The sequence below is a fragment of the Chrysemys picta genome, chromosome 5 (assembly GCF_011386835.1).
Source record: "Chrysemys picta bellii isolate R12L10 chromosome 5, ASM1138683v2, whole genome shotgun sequence".
Taxonomy (NCBI): Eukaryota; Metazoa; Chordata; order Testudines; family Emydidae; genus Chrysemys; species Chrysemys picta.
The window spans coordinates 143,241,334-143,255,302 of NC_088795.1; the positions used below are offsets into that span (position 1 = coordinate 143,241,334).

Consider the following 13,969-nt stretch of genomic DNA (forward strand, 5'->3'; position numbering starts at 1 on the left):
CGGCCGTGCCATGGAGCTGGTGATGGGTTTCTGGCCCAAACACGGCCATTGTTACATTTGCTGTGTGCAACCACTAGACCACACGCTGCCAAGCCCAGAAAGCAGGAATCCCGCTGACAGCCTGTAACGCTCCCCCGTGTGGTCTGCCTCACCCAGAGGAGATCAGCATGCCTTCCCTACACCTCTGCCGCCTGTCGTGGGGATCAGCACTGTCTCCTTGTTCCCTTGGGCTCTCCCACTGTCTGCCTCCACCTGTTGTCTCTCGTCTTGTGAGCGCTTTGGGGCAGGAGTGTGTTTGTACCGCACCTAGCGCAATCAGGCCATTGGCCATACTGGATGCTTTGGTAACACACATAACCAATAATCCTGTAGTAGAGGGGGCTGAGATCTGTGTGGGGTAGATTTGAGGGTTCAAACCTTGCATGTGTGGGTGAAAAAACACATGGCTGCCTAAATGTGAGTGTGTGACCCCCCAGAATCGCTGTCGGTAGGATCTGAGATTGCAAAACTTCTTAGCTGGGTGTTGTGCTCATAGCTGCACCACTGTTGTGTTATGATGGTTTATGTGGAGCTGTGCCTTTAAGAACCGGGGGCAGCTGAGAGTGTTTGAGTGAGAGGGCAGTGTGTGGGAGACTCGCCTGCATGAGCTCTGGAAAGGTCAGCTCTGGATTTAATCGCCTGGTCTCCCCAGACAGCAGCCACCGTCTCCAAGGCGTAACACTAGCGCGTCTGGGGACTGGCTGCGCTGGGTGTTGCTAACGAGCTCCAGAGCCGTTCACCGGCAGGTGACCTGGCTGAATCCAGCTCCGCCGCGGATGGAAGTTGCTCCCATGCAATGGAAGCTCAGCAGCCCCTCTATGAGGTGAGTTTGTGAGGTCCCAGCCCCCCAGGTCGCTAACTCCCCCTCACGGGTTGCACTTGAACGTGAGCTCTTCAGGGCCTGTGTTTGTACAGCGCCTAGCACCGTGGGGCTCAGAGCTCGGCTTCCCTAGACATTTGTGAGTCGGCCACTGTGTCATTGACACACCCGCTGGGGGCGGGGCTGAGGATTCACCAATCAGGAGACAGCCCAAAGGCACCAGGGAATCTTTTATCTCAAAACAATCTCCTGAGTTCTGGGCCAGCCTCCTGTGCGGGGGGAGGGGGGGTGTCTCTCTCGCCTAGTGGGACCTGCTGGGGTTGACAAGCCTCGATCTGTGGTCCCGGGATGCTGCTCCTTCCCCGGCTGGTGGGGGGCTTGTTTGCCCCGCAGCAGGGACGCTGTTCCTCGCGGGCACGCTGAGCTCTGGGGAGATGGCAGAGCCCTGTCCTGCTTCCCGTGGCCGAGACTGCCAGCCGGCATCTTGGTGCTGGGTCTCGGGTGACGCTTTTGGGCAGTGGTTTGCCGTCTGCCCCATTCTGGGTATTGAGGAGCAAAACCCTTCTGCAGTCACTTGGTCTGTCTCCTGTTGCCGTGCCAGTCTGGGAGACTCTCCCTGTGCTCCCCTGCCAGCCTCCTTCCCCAGGCCTGCAGTGAGTGGCACTGCCAGCCCCTGGCCCTGGCTGGCAGCTCTGCCCATCTCTCCCCTGAGCTCCCAGGGCATCTCCATCCCCCCATCTCCAGCATCTGGTCTGCCCCGCGCTGAGGGTGCCAGCGCTCTCCCCATCTGATTCCCCCTCCCTCCGGGCCGTTCCTCTGCCACCCACGCCATCTCTGCTGGCTCCTGGCAGGAGGACCAGGGCAGAAAACCCAGCGGGTCTCCCTTCCCTGCCTCATACCAGCCGAGTTCTCAGCAAGAACCAGGAGAAGGTGATCTCGCCTCTCGGCCCTCCGCATTCGCTGGTGCCTACCTGAGGCTGCCCCTCGCTGGCTGGGGCACTGACCCTCCTTTGCCTTGGGCATGGAAATCACGTGATTGGGCGATGAACCCTCCAGGGCACAAGCCACCCCGTAACTGCCGGGGTCAGGAAGGAAGGCCCCTAACCTCTCGCTGCTTCGGCCTCGGGCTGCAGCCGGGCCCTGGCGTTTTCTGGGAGAGCCCCGGGAAATGACAGCAGAGTCCCAGGTCGCTAAATCTCCCTTGACTGCTCCATGGAGTTTGATTAAATAATGCCCACCTCCTCGCCCTGCCCGGGGGGCACTGACCACCCGCTGCAGGCCCCTGCGCCCGGCACCGCCAACCCCTCAGCCTGCCCAGTGAGGGGGGAGAGCTGGGGGGTGGGGGAGTTGCTGCTCCTGCAGCTCCTGTCCCCCGGGGCTGGGCCTGCTGTCCCGAGCTCACCCCACAACCGACGCTCCTGTTCCCGGGGAGCTGGGCCAGGTGCCCCATTCTCAGCGTGCCCTGGCAGGTGGGCTCACGGTGCCACTCAGGCTTGGCCCACCCCAGGGCACGGCCCCACGCCACTCGCTGAAGTTTGGCCTGCCTGCCCCCCGTCGCGGAGCCGACCCTGCCGGGCGCTGCAACCCATGTGCCAGGTCTCACCGCCCGGAGGGGGAGCCAGGCCCAGCCCCATGGGCCTGCAGCAAAGCCAGGAACTTCACCCAGGTCCTTTGCACCCCAGGCCTGTGCCTTAGCCACAGACCTCCCTTCTTCTCCAGCCCCCTTTGCCCGGCAGCGGCCAGGGCCAGCAGTTCAGCCAGGTGGGCTGGTGCAGCCCGTTCCCTGCGGCTGGAATTGTATTTTTCAAATGACACGGCTCTCCCCGCAGGGGGACCTGAGCACTGGGACGGTGAACAGAGCGAGGGGCTGAGAATCTCTCCTTCCGGCCTGGCTGGCTGGTGGGGCCAGGACCCCTTTCGGCTGGGCTGGGGCACAGAACTAGGGATCCCTCTGGGGAGCTTGGCTGTCGGCGCCTGGGATCTCCGAGCCCTCTGGCCGGGTGCAGTGGCCCGGGTGTGGGGTGCAGCAGAAGCTCCTTTCCCGGTAGAGCATCCCTATTAATCGATGGTGCCGTGTCAACAAACAGCCCTCTCCAGAACTGATCCCTGCGCGACGTTCCCCAGGGCTTTGCCCAGGCTAGTGCTAAAGACCCCAAGCAACAGGGCTCCCACCCCTTCTGTACGGAAACAATCCCAAAGCCAGCGACTTCTCCTGCCAGGAAACATCCTGACGTCTGGCCAAAGTGTTCCCATCTCAGCCCGTTACTTCCTGGCCAGAACCCCACGTCCCCCTCTAACTCCTCTCCCTCCTGGGGGTGCAGGCCCCTCACACGCCCCTAGTCTGGGACCACAGCTCTTGCTTAGCTAATCCAGACTGATTCGTTCTTTTCAGCTTTCCTCCCAAACCGGTCCCACCAGCATCCTCTCCCTGAGCCCCCTTCCATAGACTCATAGACGTTAAGGTCAGAAGGGCCCATCATGATCATAATCTGATCTCCTGCACAACGCAGGCCACAGAATCTCACCCACCCACTCCTGTAACAAACCCCTGACCTATGTCTGAGCTACTGAAGTCCTCAACTTGTGGTTTAAAGACCTCAAGGTGCTGAGAATCCTCCAGCAAGTGACCCGTGCCCCACGCTGCAGAGGAAGGCGAAAAACCTCCAGGGTGTCTGCCAACCTGCCCTGGAGGCAAATTCCTTCCTGACCCCAAGTATAGCGATCAGTTAAACCCTGAGCATGTGGGCGAGACTCACCAGCCAGCACCCAGGAAAGAATTCTCTGTAGTAACTCACATCCCACCCTATCTAGTGTCCCATCACAGACCATTGGGCATATTTACCACTAGTAATCAAAGATCAATTAATTGCCAAAATGAGGCTATCCCATCATACCATCCCCTCCATAAACTTATCAAGCTTAGTCTTGAAGCCAGATGTGTCTTTTGCCCCCACTACTCCCCCTTGGAAGGCTGTTCCCGAACTTCACTCCTCTAATGGTTAGAAACCTTCATCTAATTTCAAGTCTAAACTTCCTAATATGTCCAGTTTATATCCATTTGTTCTTGTGTCCACATTGGTACTAAGCTTAAATCATTCCTCTCCCTCCCTGATATTTATCCCTCTGATATATTTATAAAGAGCAATCTTATCTCCCCTCAGCCTTCTTTTGGTTTGGCTAAACAAGCCAAGCTCTTTGAGTCTCCTTTCATAAGACAGGTTTTCCATTCCTCAGATCATCCTAGTAGCCCTTCTCTGTACCTGTTCCAGTTTGAATTCATCCTTCTTAAACATGATAGACCAGAACTGCACACAATATTCCAGATGAGGTCTCACCAGTGCCTTGTATAACGGTACTAACACCTTCCGCCAGGGAACGCCGTGCCCCGGCACCAAGGCACTAGTCAGCCTCTCCCCGGAGAGGGCTGGAGGAATGGCCGGACTGGCTCAGGGTCCCGTCTGTGATGGGCCAGCGCCGGCTGCTGCAGAAGGTGCGAGAACCCTGCAGTAGCAGGTGTGGGCTAGTCTGCCGCCAGGAAGGTCTCACCCTGAGAGTTCAGTTTAAACTCTGGTGCATGAGGCAGCCTCTCCCTTCGAGCAGGGTCATTCCCTGGGGCAGCCCTGATCAGTCTTGTCCATATCAATGCCCAGTCCCTCGTAGGCTGCGTCTACGCCAGAATCGCTGGAGTGCTGCAGTGCAGACACTTCCGACCGCGACTTCCATCGCCGTAGGAAATCCGCCTCTCCGAGAGGGAGCAGCTAGAGCCGTGGGAGAATTCTTCCAGCCACCTGGCAGTGCCCGCACTGGGGTTTCAGTGCACGCCGGCCAAGCCGTGTTCCCCCCCAGGACGGTGTCGCTAAACCGACCCAATTCTGCAGAGCAGCCCTGGGAAGCGTGCTAGGTCCTGGGCTGCAGAGACAACTCACGTTTTGCTTCTCTCTGCCGCGGGCAGCCCCAAACTCCCCTGGCCCTTTCTGGGGGGCCGAGCTCAGTACTACCCCCGGGCTGCTCTGCGCGGCAAACAGGGCGGCGTAACGGCTCGCGCAGGGCCAGGGGAAACGGCACGCTCCGGGCGACCAAGCGTAGACACGGCTCGAGGACGGAAGAGCAGCTCCAGCACTGGGAGAACCGCGGCGCCGTTGCCGCCGTTCTAGTGTAGACGTAACCCGTGTCGAACTGGCCGCCTGCCCCGCCCACTACGCGTCTCAGCCATTCCTCATCCACCCTCCACCGAGCACCCAGGTTCTCTCCCCCCAGATGTGTCAGCTGCAGGGTTCCCAGGGGATCCTGTTTTACTCCCTACCCACGTCTCCAGGCCCCCTTCGTTCTATCCCATCCGTGCAGCTCTGCCCACATTAGTGTCCCCGGTGAACTGTCTGCCCCCACCCCCGGTCACAACGACTTGACTGACAGCCGCCCAGTAGCCACTGCATCCCACCTCCCCTGTCGACTGTGTGTCCTTATCCTTGCTGAGGGTTTTCAGCTAATCTCCAGGTGTCCTTAGCGGGGCTGGAGGTTGGGGGGCAGATGGGGAGGTCCCAGGGGGTGAGGCTTGCTTAGCTTGGCTGAGCAAATGGTGTGGCCCTGATCTCCCTGATGAGATGCTGAGGTGCGACACTGAGGGTTTGCTTTAGCTGGGGTGGATTGGGGGGGGGCAGTCCAGGGGAGCCCCTTTCACCAGAAGCCTTTAGGGTGCAATATTTGAGGAGTCCCTTTTGCTAGCTGCAGCTCCGGGTGCAGAACTGGGGGCTCCTTCCATAGATCTATTGAAGAGTACAGTATTAGGGGTTGCCAAGGGGGAGGGTTTTGGGGGTCTCTAGCTGGGAGGGTTTTGGGGGGACTGTAATGGGGTCCCTTTGGATAAGATGGATTATGGGGGAGCCAGTATTGAGGTACCATTTACATGGGTGGCTTGGGGGCAGTGTTGGGGAGAATGAAGGCATATTGGGAGGTCCCTTTAGCTGAATGGATTTGGGGGGCAATATGGGGGCCCATTTAACCAGGTGGATTTGGGGAGGCAATATTGGGGCTCCCCTTGGATGGGTGGACTTGGGGACAGTATTGGGAGGTCTATTAGTTTGGGTGCACTGGTGTGTCCTTGAGTTGTGTGAACTTGGGGGTAGTATTGGGGGTAGTCCCTTTCACCTGCTAGGCTGTATTAGGCCTTTAATTGGGCAGATTTGGGGGGCATGTTGGGAGGTCCCTATAACCTGGTGAATTCGGGAGGGGTCCCTTTAACCTGATGGATTTGGGGTGTGTGTTGGGGATCCCTTTAACGTGGTGGATTCGGGGGGCTGCGTTGGGGGTCCCTTTAACCCGGTGGATTGGGGGGCACATTGGGAGTCCCTTTAACGCGGTGGATTCAGGGTGTGTGTGTTGGGGATCCCTTTAACCCGGTGGATTTGGGGGGGGTGCGTTGGGGATCCCTTTAACCCGGTGGATTGGGGGGCGCGTTGGGGGTCCCTTTAACCCGGTGGATCGGGGGCATTGGGGGTCTCTTTAACCCGATGGATTCAGGGTGTGTGTGTTGGGGGTCCCTTTAACCCGGTGGATTGGGGGGTGCATTGGGGTCCCTTTAACCCGGTGGATCGGGGGGCGCGTTGGGGGTCCCTTTAACCCGGTGGATTGGGGGGCCGCATTGGGGTCCATTTAGCCCGGTGGATCGGGGGGCACGTTGGGGGTCCCTTTAGCCCGGTGGATCGGGGGCCGCGTTGGGGTCCCTTTAACCCGGTGGATCGGGGACCGCGTTGGGGGTCCCTTTAACCCGGTGGATTGGAGGGCGCGTTGGGGGTCCCTTTAACCCGGTGGATCGGGGGGCGCGTTGGGGGGCCCTTTAGCCCGGTGGATCGGGGGGCGCGTTGGGGGGCCCTTTAGCCCGGTGGATTGGGGGCCGCGTTGGGGGGCCCTATAACCCGGTGGATCGGGGGCCGCGTTGGGGGTCCCTTTAACCCGGTGGATCGGGGGGGCCGCATTGGGGTCCCTTTAGCCCGGTGGATCGGGGGGGCCGCATTGGGGTCCCTTTAGCCCGGTGGATCGGGGGGCGCGTTGGGGGTCCTTTTAACCCGGTGGATTTGGGGGATGTGTTGGGGAACCCTTTAACCCAGTGGATCAGGCGGGCGCGTTGGGGGTCCCTTTAACCCGGTGGATCGGGCGGGCGCGTTGGGGGTCCCTTTAGCCCGGTGGATTTGGGGGGGTGCGTTGGGGGTCCCTTTAACCCAGTGGATTTGGGGGGTGCGTTGGGGGTCCTTTTAACCTGGTGGATCGGGGGCGTTGGAGGTCTCTTTAACCCGATGGATTCAGGGTGTGTGTGTTGGGGATCCCTTTAACCCGGTGGATCCGGGGAGCGCGTTGGGGGTCCCTTTAGCCCGGTGGATCGGGGGGTGCGTTGGGGGTCCCTATAGCCGGTGGATCGGGGGGCGCGTTGGGGGTCCCTATAGCCGGTGGATCGGGGGCGCGTTGGGGGTCCCTTTAGCCCGGTGGATCGGGGGGCGCGTTGGGGGTCCCTTTAACCCGGTGGATCAAGGGGGCGCGTTGGGGGTCCCTTTAACCCGATGGATTTGGGGGGGCGCGTTGGGGGTCCCTTTAACCCGTGGATCGGGGGGCGCGTTGGGGTCCTTTTAACCCGGTGGATCGGGGGGCGCGTTGGGGGTCCCTTTAGCCCGGTGGATCGGGGGGCGCGTTGGGGGTCCCTATAGCCCGGTGGATCGGGGGGCGCGTTGGGGGGTCCCTTTAGCCCGGTGGATCGGGGGGCGCGTTGGGGGGTCCCTTTAGCCCGGTGGATCGGGGGGCGCGTTGGGGGGTCCCTTTAGCCCGGTGGATCGGGGGGGGCGCGTTGGGGGTCCCTTTAACGCGGTGGATCGGGGGGCGCGTTGGGGGTCCCTTTAGCCCGGTGGATCGGGGGGCGCGTTGGGGGTCCCTTTAGCCCGGTGGATCGGGGGGGGCGCGTTGGGGGTCCCTTTAACCCGGTGGATTTGGGGGGCGCGTTGGGGGTCCCTTTAGCCCGGTGGATCGGGGGGCGCGTTGGGGGTCCCTTTAACCCGGTGGATCGGGGGGCGCGTTGGGGGTCCCTTTAGCTCGGTGGATTTGGGGGGCGCGTTGGGGGTCCCTTTAACCCGGTGGATCGGGGGGCGCGTTGGGGGGCCCTTTAGCCCGGTGGATCGGGGGGCGCGTTGGGGGTCCCGCTCCCCGGGCGGGTCTCCGGGGCTGCTCCCTGCCCCGGCGCTGCCCCTCGCCCCCCGCCGCCGGCTCCTCCCCGGAATGATGTCAGCCTGCCCGGCTCCGGCCCCCGCCTCCCCCCGGCCGCCCTCCCCGGGGAGGAGGCGGCGGCATGGCCCGGGTCGGCCAGGCCGGCAGGGGACGGGGCCGCCCGCGGGCGCAGAGCGGCGGCTGCCCGGGGGCCGGGCCGGCGGCGGCGGCGGGGCGGCTGGTGCTGCTCCTGGTGCTGCTGCCCGGCGAGGGCCGGAGGAGCCGCAGCGGCAGGAGGCGGAGGGGAAGCGGCCGGCCCAGCGCTCCGGCCCCCCGGCTCCCCCGGGAGCGCCCGCCGCCGAGCGCCGAGCCCGCGGCCCCCGCCTGGATGGTAACCAGCGCCGGCCCCGCTCCGCGCCCGCATCCCGGCTCCCCCCATCCCTCCGCCTCCTCCCCCGGCCCCGCCGCTGGGATTTCCTGCCCTGCTCGGCTTCCCCCGCTGCGCAAACCCTGCCCCTCCCCGCCGCTGATTTGCACTTGGCGGCTGCTCCTCTCGCCAACTTCCCTGGACCTCCCGCCCCCCAGAACCAGCCCTCGCTCCGCTTGGAAACGACGCGCCCAGAGGCGGCTGCCCCGGCTGGAACTGGGTCGCCTGGGCTGTGGCTGGGGGGGGACACTGGCCTGAGCCTGCCCTGGACCCCGAGCCCTGGACCCAGACTCTGAGCTGGGCTCTGGGGAGTCGGACCCCCACCCCCTTCTATAGCCTTTTCTATAAGTTTGGCCAAACTTTTGGTGTCCATTGCTTCAGTGGAGCCTCCATCCCTCCTGTCTCCCCCCGGGAGGTGGCCTGGGGGCGCTGCGGGGCGAGCTGATCCCCCCCTTCCCCTTTCAAAGGCTGTTTTGATGTTCTCCATCCAGGAGGGTCTCCCCAGAGGAGGGCTGACCATGAAAGAAGAACCCTTGACCAGTGGACTGACATCCGTAAGGTCCTGGATGCAAAGCGCTGGGATCCTGGATGCCAACACAGCAGCCCAGAGGTAAGGGACCAGCCTGCCCCAGCCCTGACACTTCACAGCAAAGCAATCTGTCATCCCACTGCTCTGGGCGGGCACACATCTCCTCCCAGAGCCAGACCCCGACCCCCGGGAGCCCATCCTGGACCCGCCAGACCAGCACAAACCTGGCCCACCGCTTTATGCTAGAGGGGGAGTGTGTTTATGTAGGAAAGTTGGGAATTTTATTCTAATTGGCGTCTTTATTGTTTGAGCTGGTTGGTGAGGAAACCGCCAAAGAAGTAAATCCTGAGGCTTCCTAGAAGGAGAATTAACTCAGAGGAATTTCAGAGCCCAATTCTTATTGTTCTGCCTACATTTTATCCTTCTGTCTTCCCTCCCCCCTCAAGTTTGGGAGGTTTAAAATTACCAGCGTTTTGTCGAAGCGCCTTCTGCCTAGTGATGATAAACCATTTAAACCTGTTCTGATACCAAGGAGACCAGAGAGAGAAATGCACTTTTGGGGGTTGTTCTTAAAGCTGTGAAAAGCGTCAGAACTTGCAGAAATATAAATGCTTTCAGATGTATCTCTCAGCAGAATCATAAAGGATTTCGATTGGAAATGACAAGGGAGATCAGCTAACATTATTAAAAACAATCGGGGTTGTATTTCCTTTCCCCAGGCAGTTGGAAAGTGTTTTGAAATTAACACTTCTGGCTGAAATGGCAAAACTATGTTGCAAAGATAGCTGAGGATCTCCAAGATGCAGGAAAAATTGTTCCTTTTTCCCCCCACTCCTCCTTTGCCTAACACCCACAGTTTTGAAACTTCAGATCCATGACTCTAATTGTCAGGGAAAGTTCTCAGGACTGGTGGATGTGTGGGGACTGGTTTGGTTTGGTTTTTTAATTGGTGACTTTATTGATGTTCCATACCAGGATCGTGGATTTTAATGTGGAAATTTAGAAGCGTGGCAGGCGTTACTTTTCAGGTTTCTAATGCACAAATAGACACCTCTCTTTGTTGTGTAGGATGGCTACAGCTACCTACAGTGGACCTGACTTCATCCCCTTTAGATTGTTTCTGTACGTTGCTAAATAGGACTATGTGAATCCTATGTCTTTGTGCTTGGAGGACATAGATGTTTGCTTCTTTTGATTTAAATTGTTTTTTTTATTGATCCTTGAATGTTACCAAAGCTTTGATTTCTGCTCTCCTTTAACAATTACTTTAGTTCAGTTACGCAGAGGGGAAATTGAGATTATGAAAATAATGTGCATTAGATAATCTGTAAAGTGTGTGTGTGTGTATAGATAGATAGATAGATAGATGTAATATGATTTAGCATCTCGGTTGTCTTTCCAACTCACTGTCCAGCTGGGTTTTCACAGAAGGAGAGGTGCTGGAGCGCTTGATTTTAGGCAAAATTCCCTAGCCGGGTATTTTCCTAACAAGAGGCAGTGAACTTGACCAAACCTTGATGTAAGCCCTGATCTTAATGTAGCCTTCTTCCCTGCAGCGTGCCGCACAGCAGCTCCTTGGGTGTAGTGTATTTCCCTCTTGCTATTCTGGACTTGGAAACTCACCTCAAACTGTCAAACAAAACTGAAATATCCAGGGTAGAATTGCGGAGGAGACGGTACAAGACCTCTTAGTTCCTGTCTGGTCTATCCCCAAGCTGCCTGTTCCGTTTTCTCTGTTTCCTAATTCTGAGTCTAGGCGAGTTTTAAGCATCAGAAGCAAGCAGGCTGAGCAGGACTTTATTCAATGTATTTGGGACTGGTGTTTGTGTGGCGGTCCCTGAGAAATTGGAAAGGGTTATTTTAAAACCGTGTGATCGTAACCATACAAAAGTCATATCTATTTATCCATCCCCAAATACCCCTGTATCTATCGATCTATCTTATCATAGAATATCAGTGTTGGAACTGACCTCAGGAGGTATCTAGTCCAACCCCCTGCTCAAAGCAGGACCAATCCCCAACTAAATCATCCCAGCCAGGGCTTTGTCAAGCCTGACCTTAAAAACCTCCAAGGAAGGAGATTCCACCACCTCTCTAGGTAACCCATTCCAGTGCTCAACTTAACCTAGTACATTTTTCAGATCCACCTATCGTCTTCCATCCCCGAAGGTTACACTGAGGCACTCACCAGACAAAGCAGGGCAGATTGGCAGGAATTCTGCCCCGTCTCTCTGAAGCACCCCCCAGGTCAGGGCCGGCTCCAGGCACCAGCTTAACAAGCAGGTGCTTGGGGCGGCCAAGGGAGAGGGGCGGCACCTGCGGCAATTCGGGGGCGGCAGGTCCCTCACTCCCTCTAGGAGCGAAGGACCTGCTGCTGAACTGCCGCCGTCGATCGCAGCGTTTTTTTTTTTTCCCCAATTGCCGCCGCCGATCGCGATCGCGGCTTTTTTTTTCCTTCTTCCAATTGCTGCCGCAAATCGCGGCTTTTTTTTTTTTTTTTTTTTTCACTTGGGTCGGCAGAAAGGCTGGAGCCGGCCTTGCCCCAGGTTGTGCCTGGCACCCAGCCACGAGGGCTGTGTGCGGGGCACGGAGGAGAGGGGCGCTCACCGCTGACTCGGGCTACGTTTCTGTAGCTAGCGCCAGGCCCTGCCTCTCCTCAGTGCTATTGGTATTCTGCCCATAGGGATCAGCATCCCCGTCTTCCACTCCTGGGCTTGGTGGGGCCGGTCCCCAGAAACGTCTTTTAGGCCAGGCAGCCTTGATGGCTGAGGGAATAACCCCCTGCAACCAGGCACAGCAGCGGCCCTTGGAGCCCCACGCCCAGCTCGGAGGCTGGGCTCTGCCCCGTTAGCACTCAGACAGCGCTTTGCAAACACTGAGCAATTAACCCTCCCAGCCCCCTGCCAGGGAGGGGAGGGGCGAAACTTGGATTGAAAAATAAATACATAACGCAGGGCAGAACGGCGTAGGATGAAAGGGGAGATTTATTTCCCCCCTCACACTGGTTGCAATAACAGGCAGAACCAGACAGATGTTCACAGGGAAACTGACAAATTCCAAGATTCTTCCCCCCCTTTTCGGGGCGCCCATATTGCCTAACCCAACAAAAATTACGCTTAATAAAAGATTTCCAGCCTGGCCTTGTAGCCAAACCCTCCCGCGATCCTGCGAGAGCTCAGGTTGAATTCTGAGGTCAGAGTGGGGAGAAGGTTTGCACTTAGAGAGGTTTCCTGCAGTACCGAATGTGTGTTGGCTTTTGTTCCAGGGATTAACTCTGGTGTCCAAATTAACGCCCGTGGCTAATAATGCTGGTGGGCTCTGCTTGGGGGCTGGGGCTGGGACAATGGGTGCAGAAACACGCAGCAGTTCTTCAAACTGGCGCTGTTAGAAAGGCACCGAACCCCTTCGTGGGCGCAGGAGGCTGTCCTCAACTTCGCTGCCTTATCCTGATCCCCAGGCATCCTGGCCCAGATCTCCCTTTCAGCAAGGTCAGTGGAGGGACTAGATCAAAGGCAGGAACAATTTGAGCTCCTGGCTAATTGCACCTGATGGGGATTTTTTTCCCTTCCCCAAGTTGTTCACCTCCCCCCCCTCCGCCCCCTTAACTCCAAGGGCTGAGTGATTCCCTCTCCCTGACTGAAGAGCAATTTTACCAGGGCAAAACCACGGTTCCCCCGAGCTGGATTTTCAGCCGAGGGTTTGGATAGAGGCGCTAATTAATCCTTAGGGTTTGGAGGAGCACGCGTGGCCTTTCCAAATGCACCAGCGGGATCCCAGTGCAAGACAATAAGCCATGCACGGAGGGCTGGGGGGAGAGATGAAATGCCCTGGGCCAAACCCTCTGCTAGCGTAAATCAGCAAGGTTCTCTTGACTTCAGTGGAGCTGGTCTGGGTCCGTTCCCGTGGCGCGTTCTCCAGCGGGGACTCTTGGGCAGGTGGCGCTGGGAAGAGGAGGGCAGGGATGTGTCGGAGCCGTGCAGGGAGGGGGGCCGGTGTAGCAGGGGCACTGCGGGATGGGGAAGTGGGCACCGGGCAGGAGTGTGCCAGGAGAGGAGACGGGAGGGGCAGAGCAGGGCTGGGCTGTGCAGGGGAGGGGGAGACACCTGAATTTGTTGCAGTGGAAAAGAACAACATCGCTCTCGTATTAAACAGATTTAGGCCCTTTACTGATTTACACCCGGCGAGGATCTGGCCCTGTCGGGAGTGTTGTGTACCCGGGCGGCAGGGAGCAGCTCCCCCGAGCAGAGCGTCATAGAGCTGGGGGCTGGCTCTAGCCCCCCCCATTCTGCTGCCACCTCTGAGCTGTGCGCCAGGGGCCTGATCCTGCCTTCCTTGTGTGCCCCCAGCTCCCTGCAGCTCTGCTAGGACCCAGGTCAGCCCTCTGGAGAGGCGCCAAAGGCTTCCCGCTCAAGCCCTGGGCGCACGTCTGGGGTGCTGCGGGTTGAATTAACCCCTTGAGCGCTGAAGGAGGGCTGGAGAAAAGGGCCTGCCCTGCCGTTGCCAGGGCCCCCGTCCAGCGCTCTCGCTGGGCTGGTTAACCCGGGCTGGCCCCTGGGCCGACAGCTGAGAGCTGTGCGTGTTGAAAGCGAGGAGACGGCCAGCGCCGGGGAGCAACCGGGCCTGATCTCCAGGGGCAGACCCAGGCCCGCCCAGGAACTAGTCAGGCGGCAGCCCGGGAGCGTGTGTGTCTGGCTGGGCAGTGCCTATCCCAGCCCGCCCCGCGAGAGCCAGGGCAGCTGGGGGCCCGGGTTTCCCTGCGGTCCCCTGTTCCCATCCTCTTGTCTCCCAATGTCTGTACTGACCAGATCCACCCAGCGCCCGCCGCACAGGCATGGCAGGTGTGGCACACACAGGCGTGGCAGGTGTGGCACACACAGGCGTGGCAGGTGTGGCACACACCGGCAGACCCAGGCGGGAATGTGGGCTGCACGCACACACTCGCTCTCTGCCCTCAGACAGCTGCTGGGGG

General features: G+C 59.2%; 1 protein-coding gene across 2 annotated transcripts in view; it reads left to right on the top strand.

Moving 5' to 3' along the window:
* The first annotated feature begins 8,131 nt into the window (after positions 1 to 8,131).
* Positions 8,132 to 13,969, top strand: part of LOC101937655 (EBF family member 4) — a 103,268-nt gene continuing 97,430 nt past the window's right edge. For both annotated transcript variants that reach the window (XR_010601976.1, XM_065598421.1), the window contains exons 1-2: positions 8,132 to 8,435; positions 8,963 to 9,081. Coding sequence is in view for 1 of the 2 variants with exons in the window: in XM_065598421.1 (XP_065454493.1) it covers positions 8,187 to 8,435; positions 8,963 to 9,081 (368 nt within the window). In the remaining variant the exon portion in view is untranslated. The remainder of the gene's footprint in view (positions 8,436 to 8,962; positions 9,082 to 13,969) is intronic.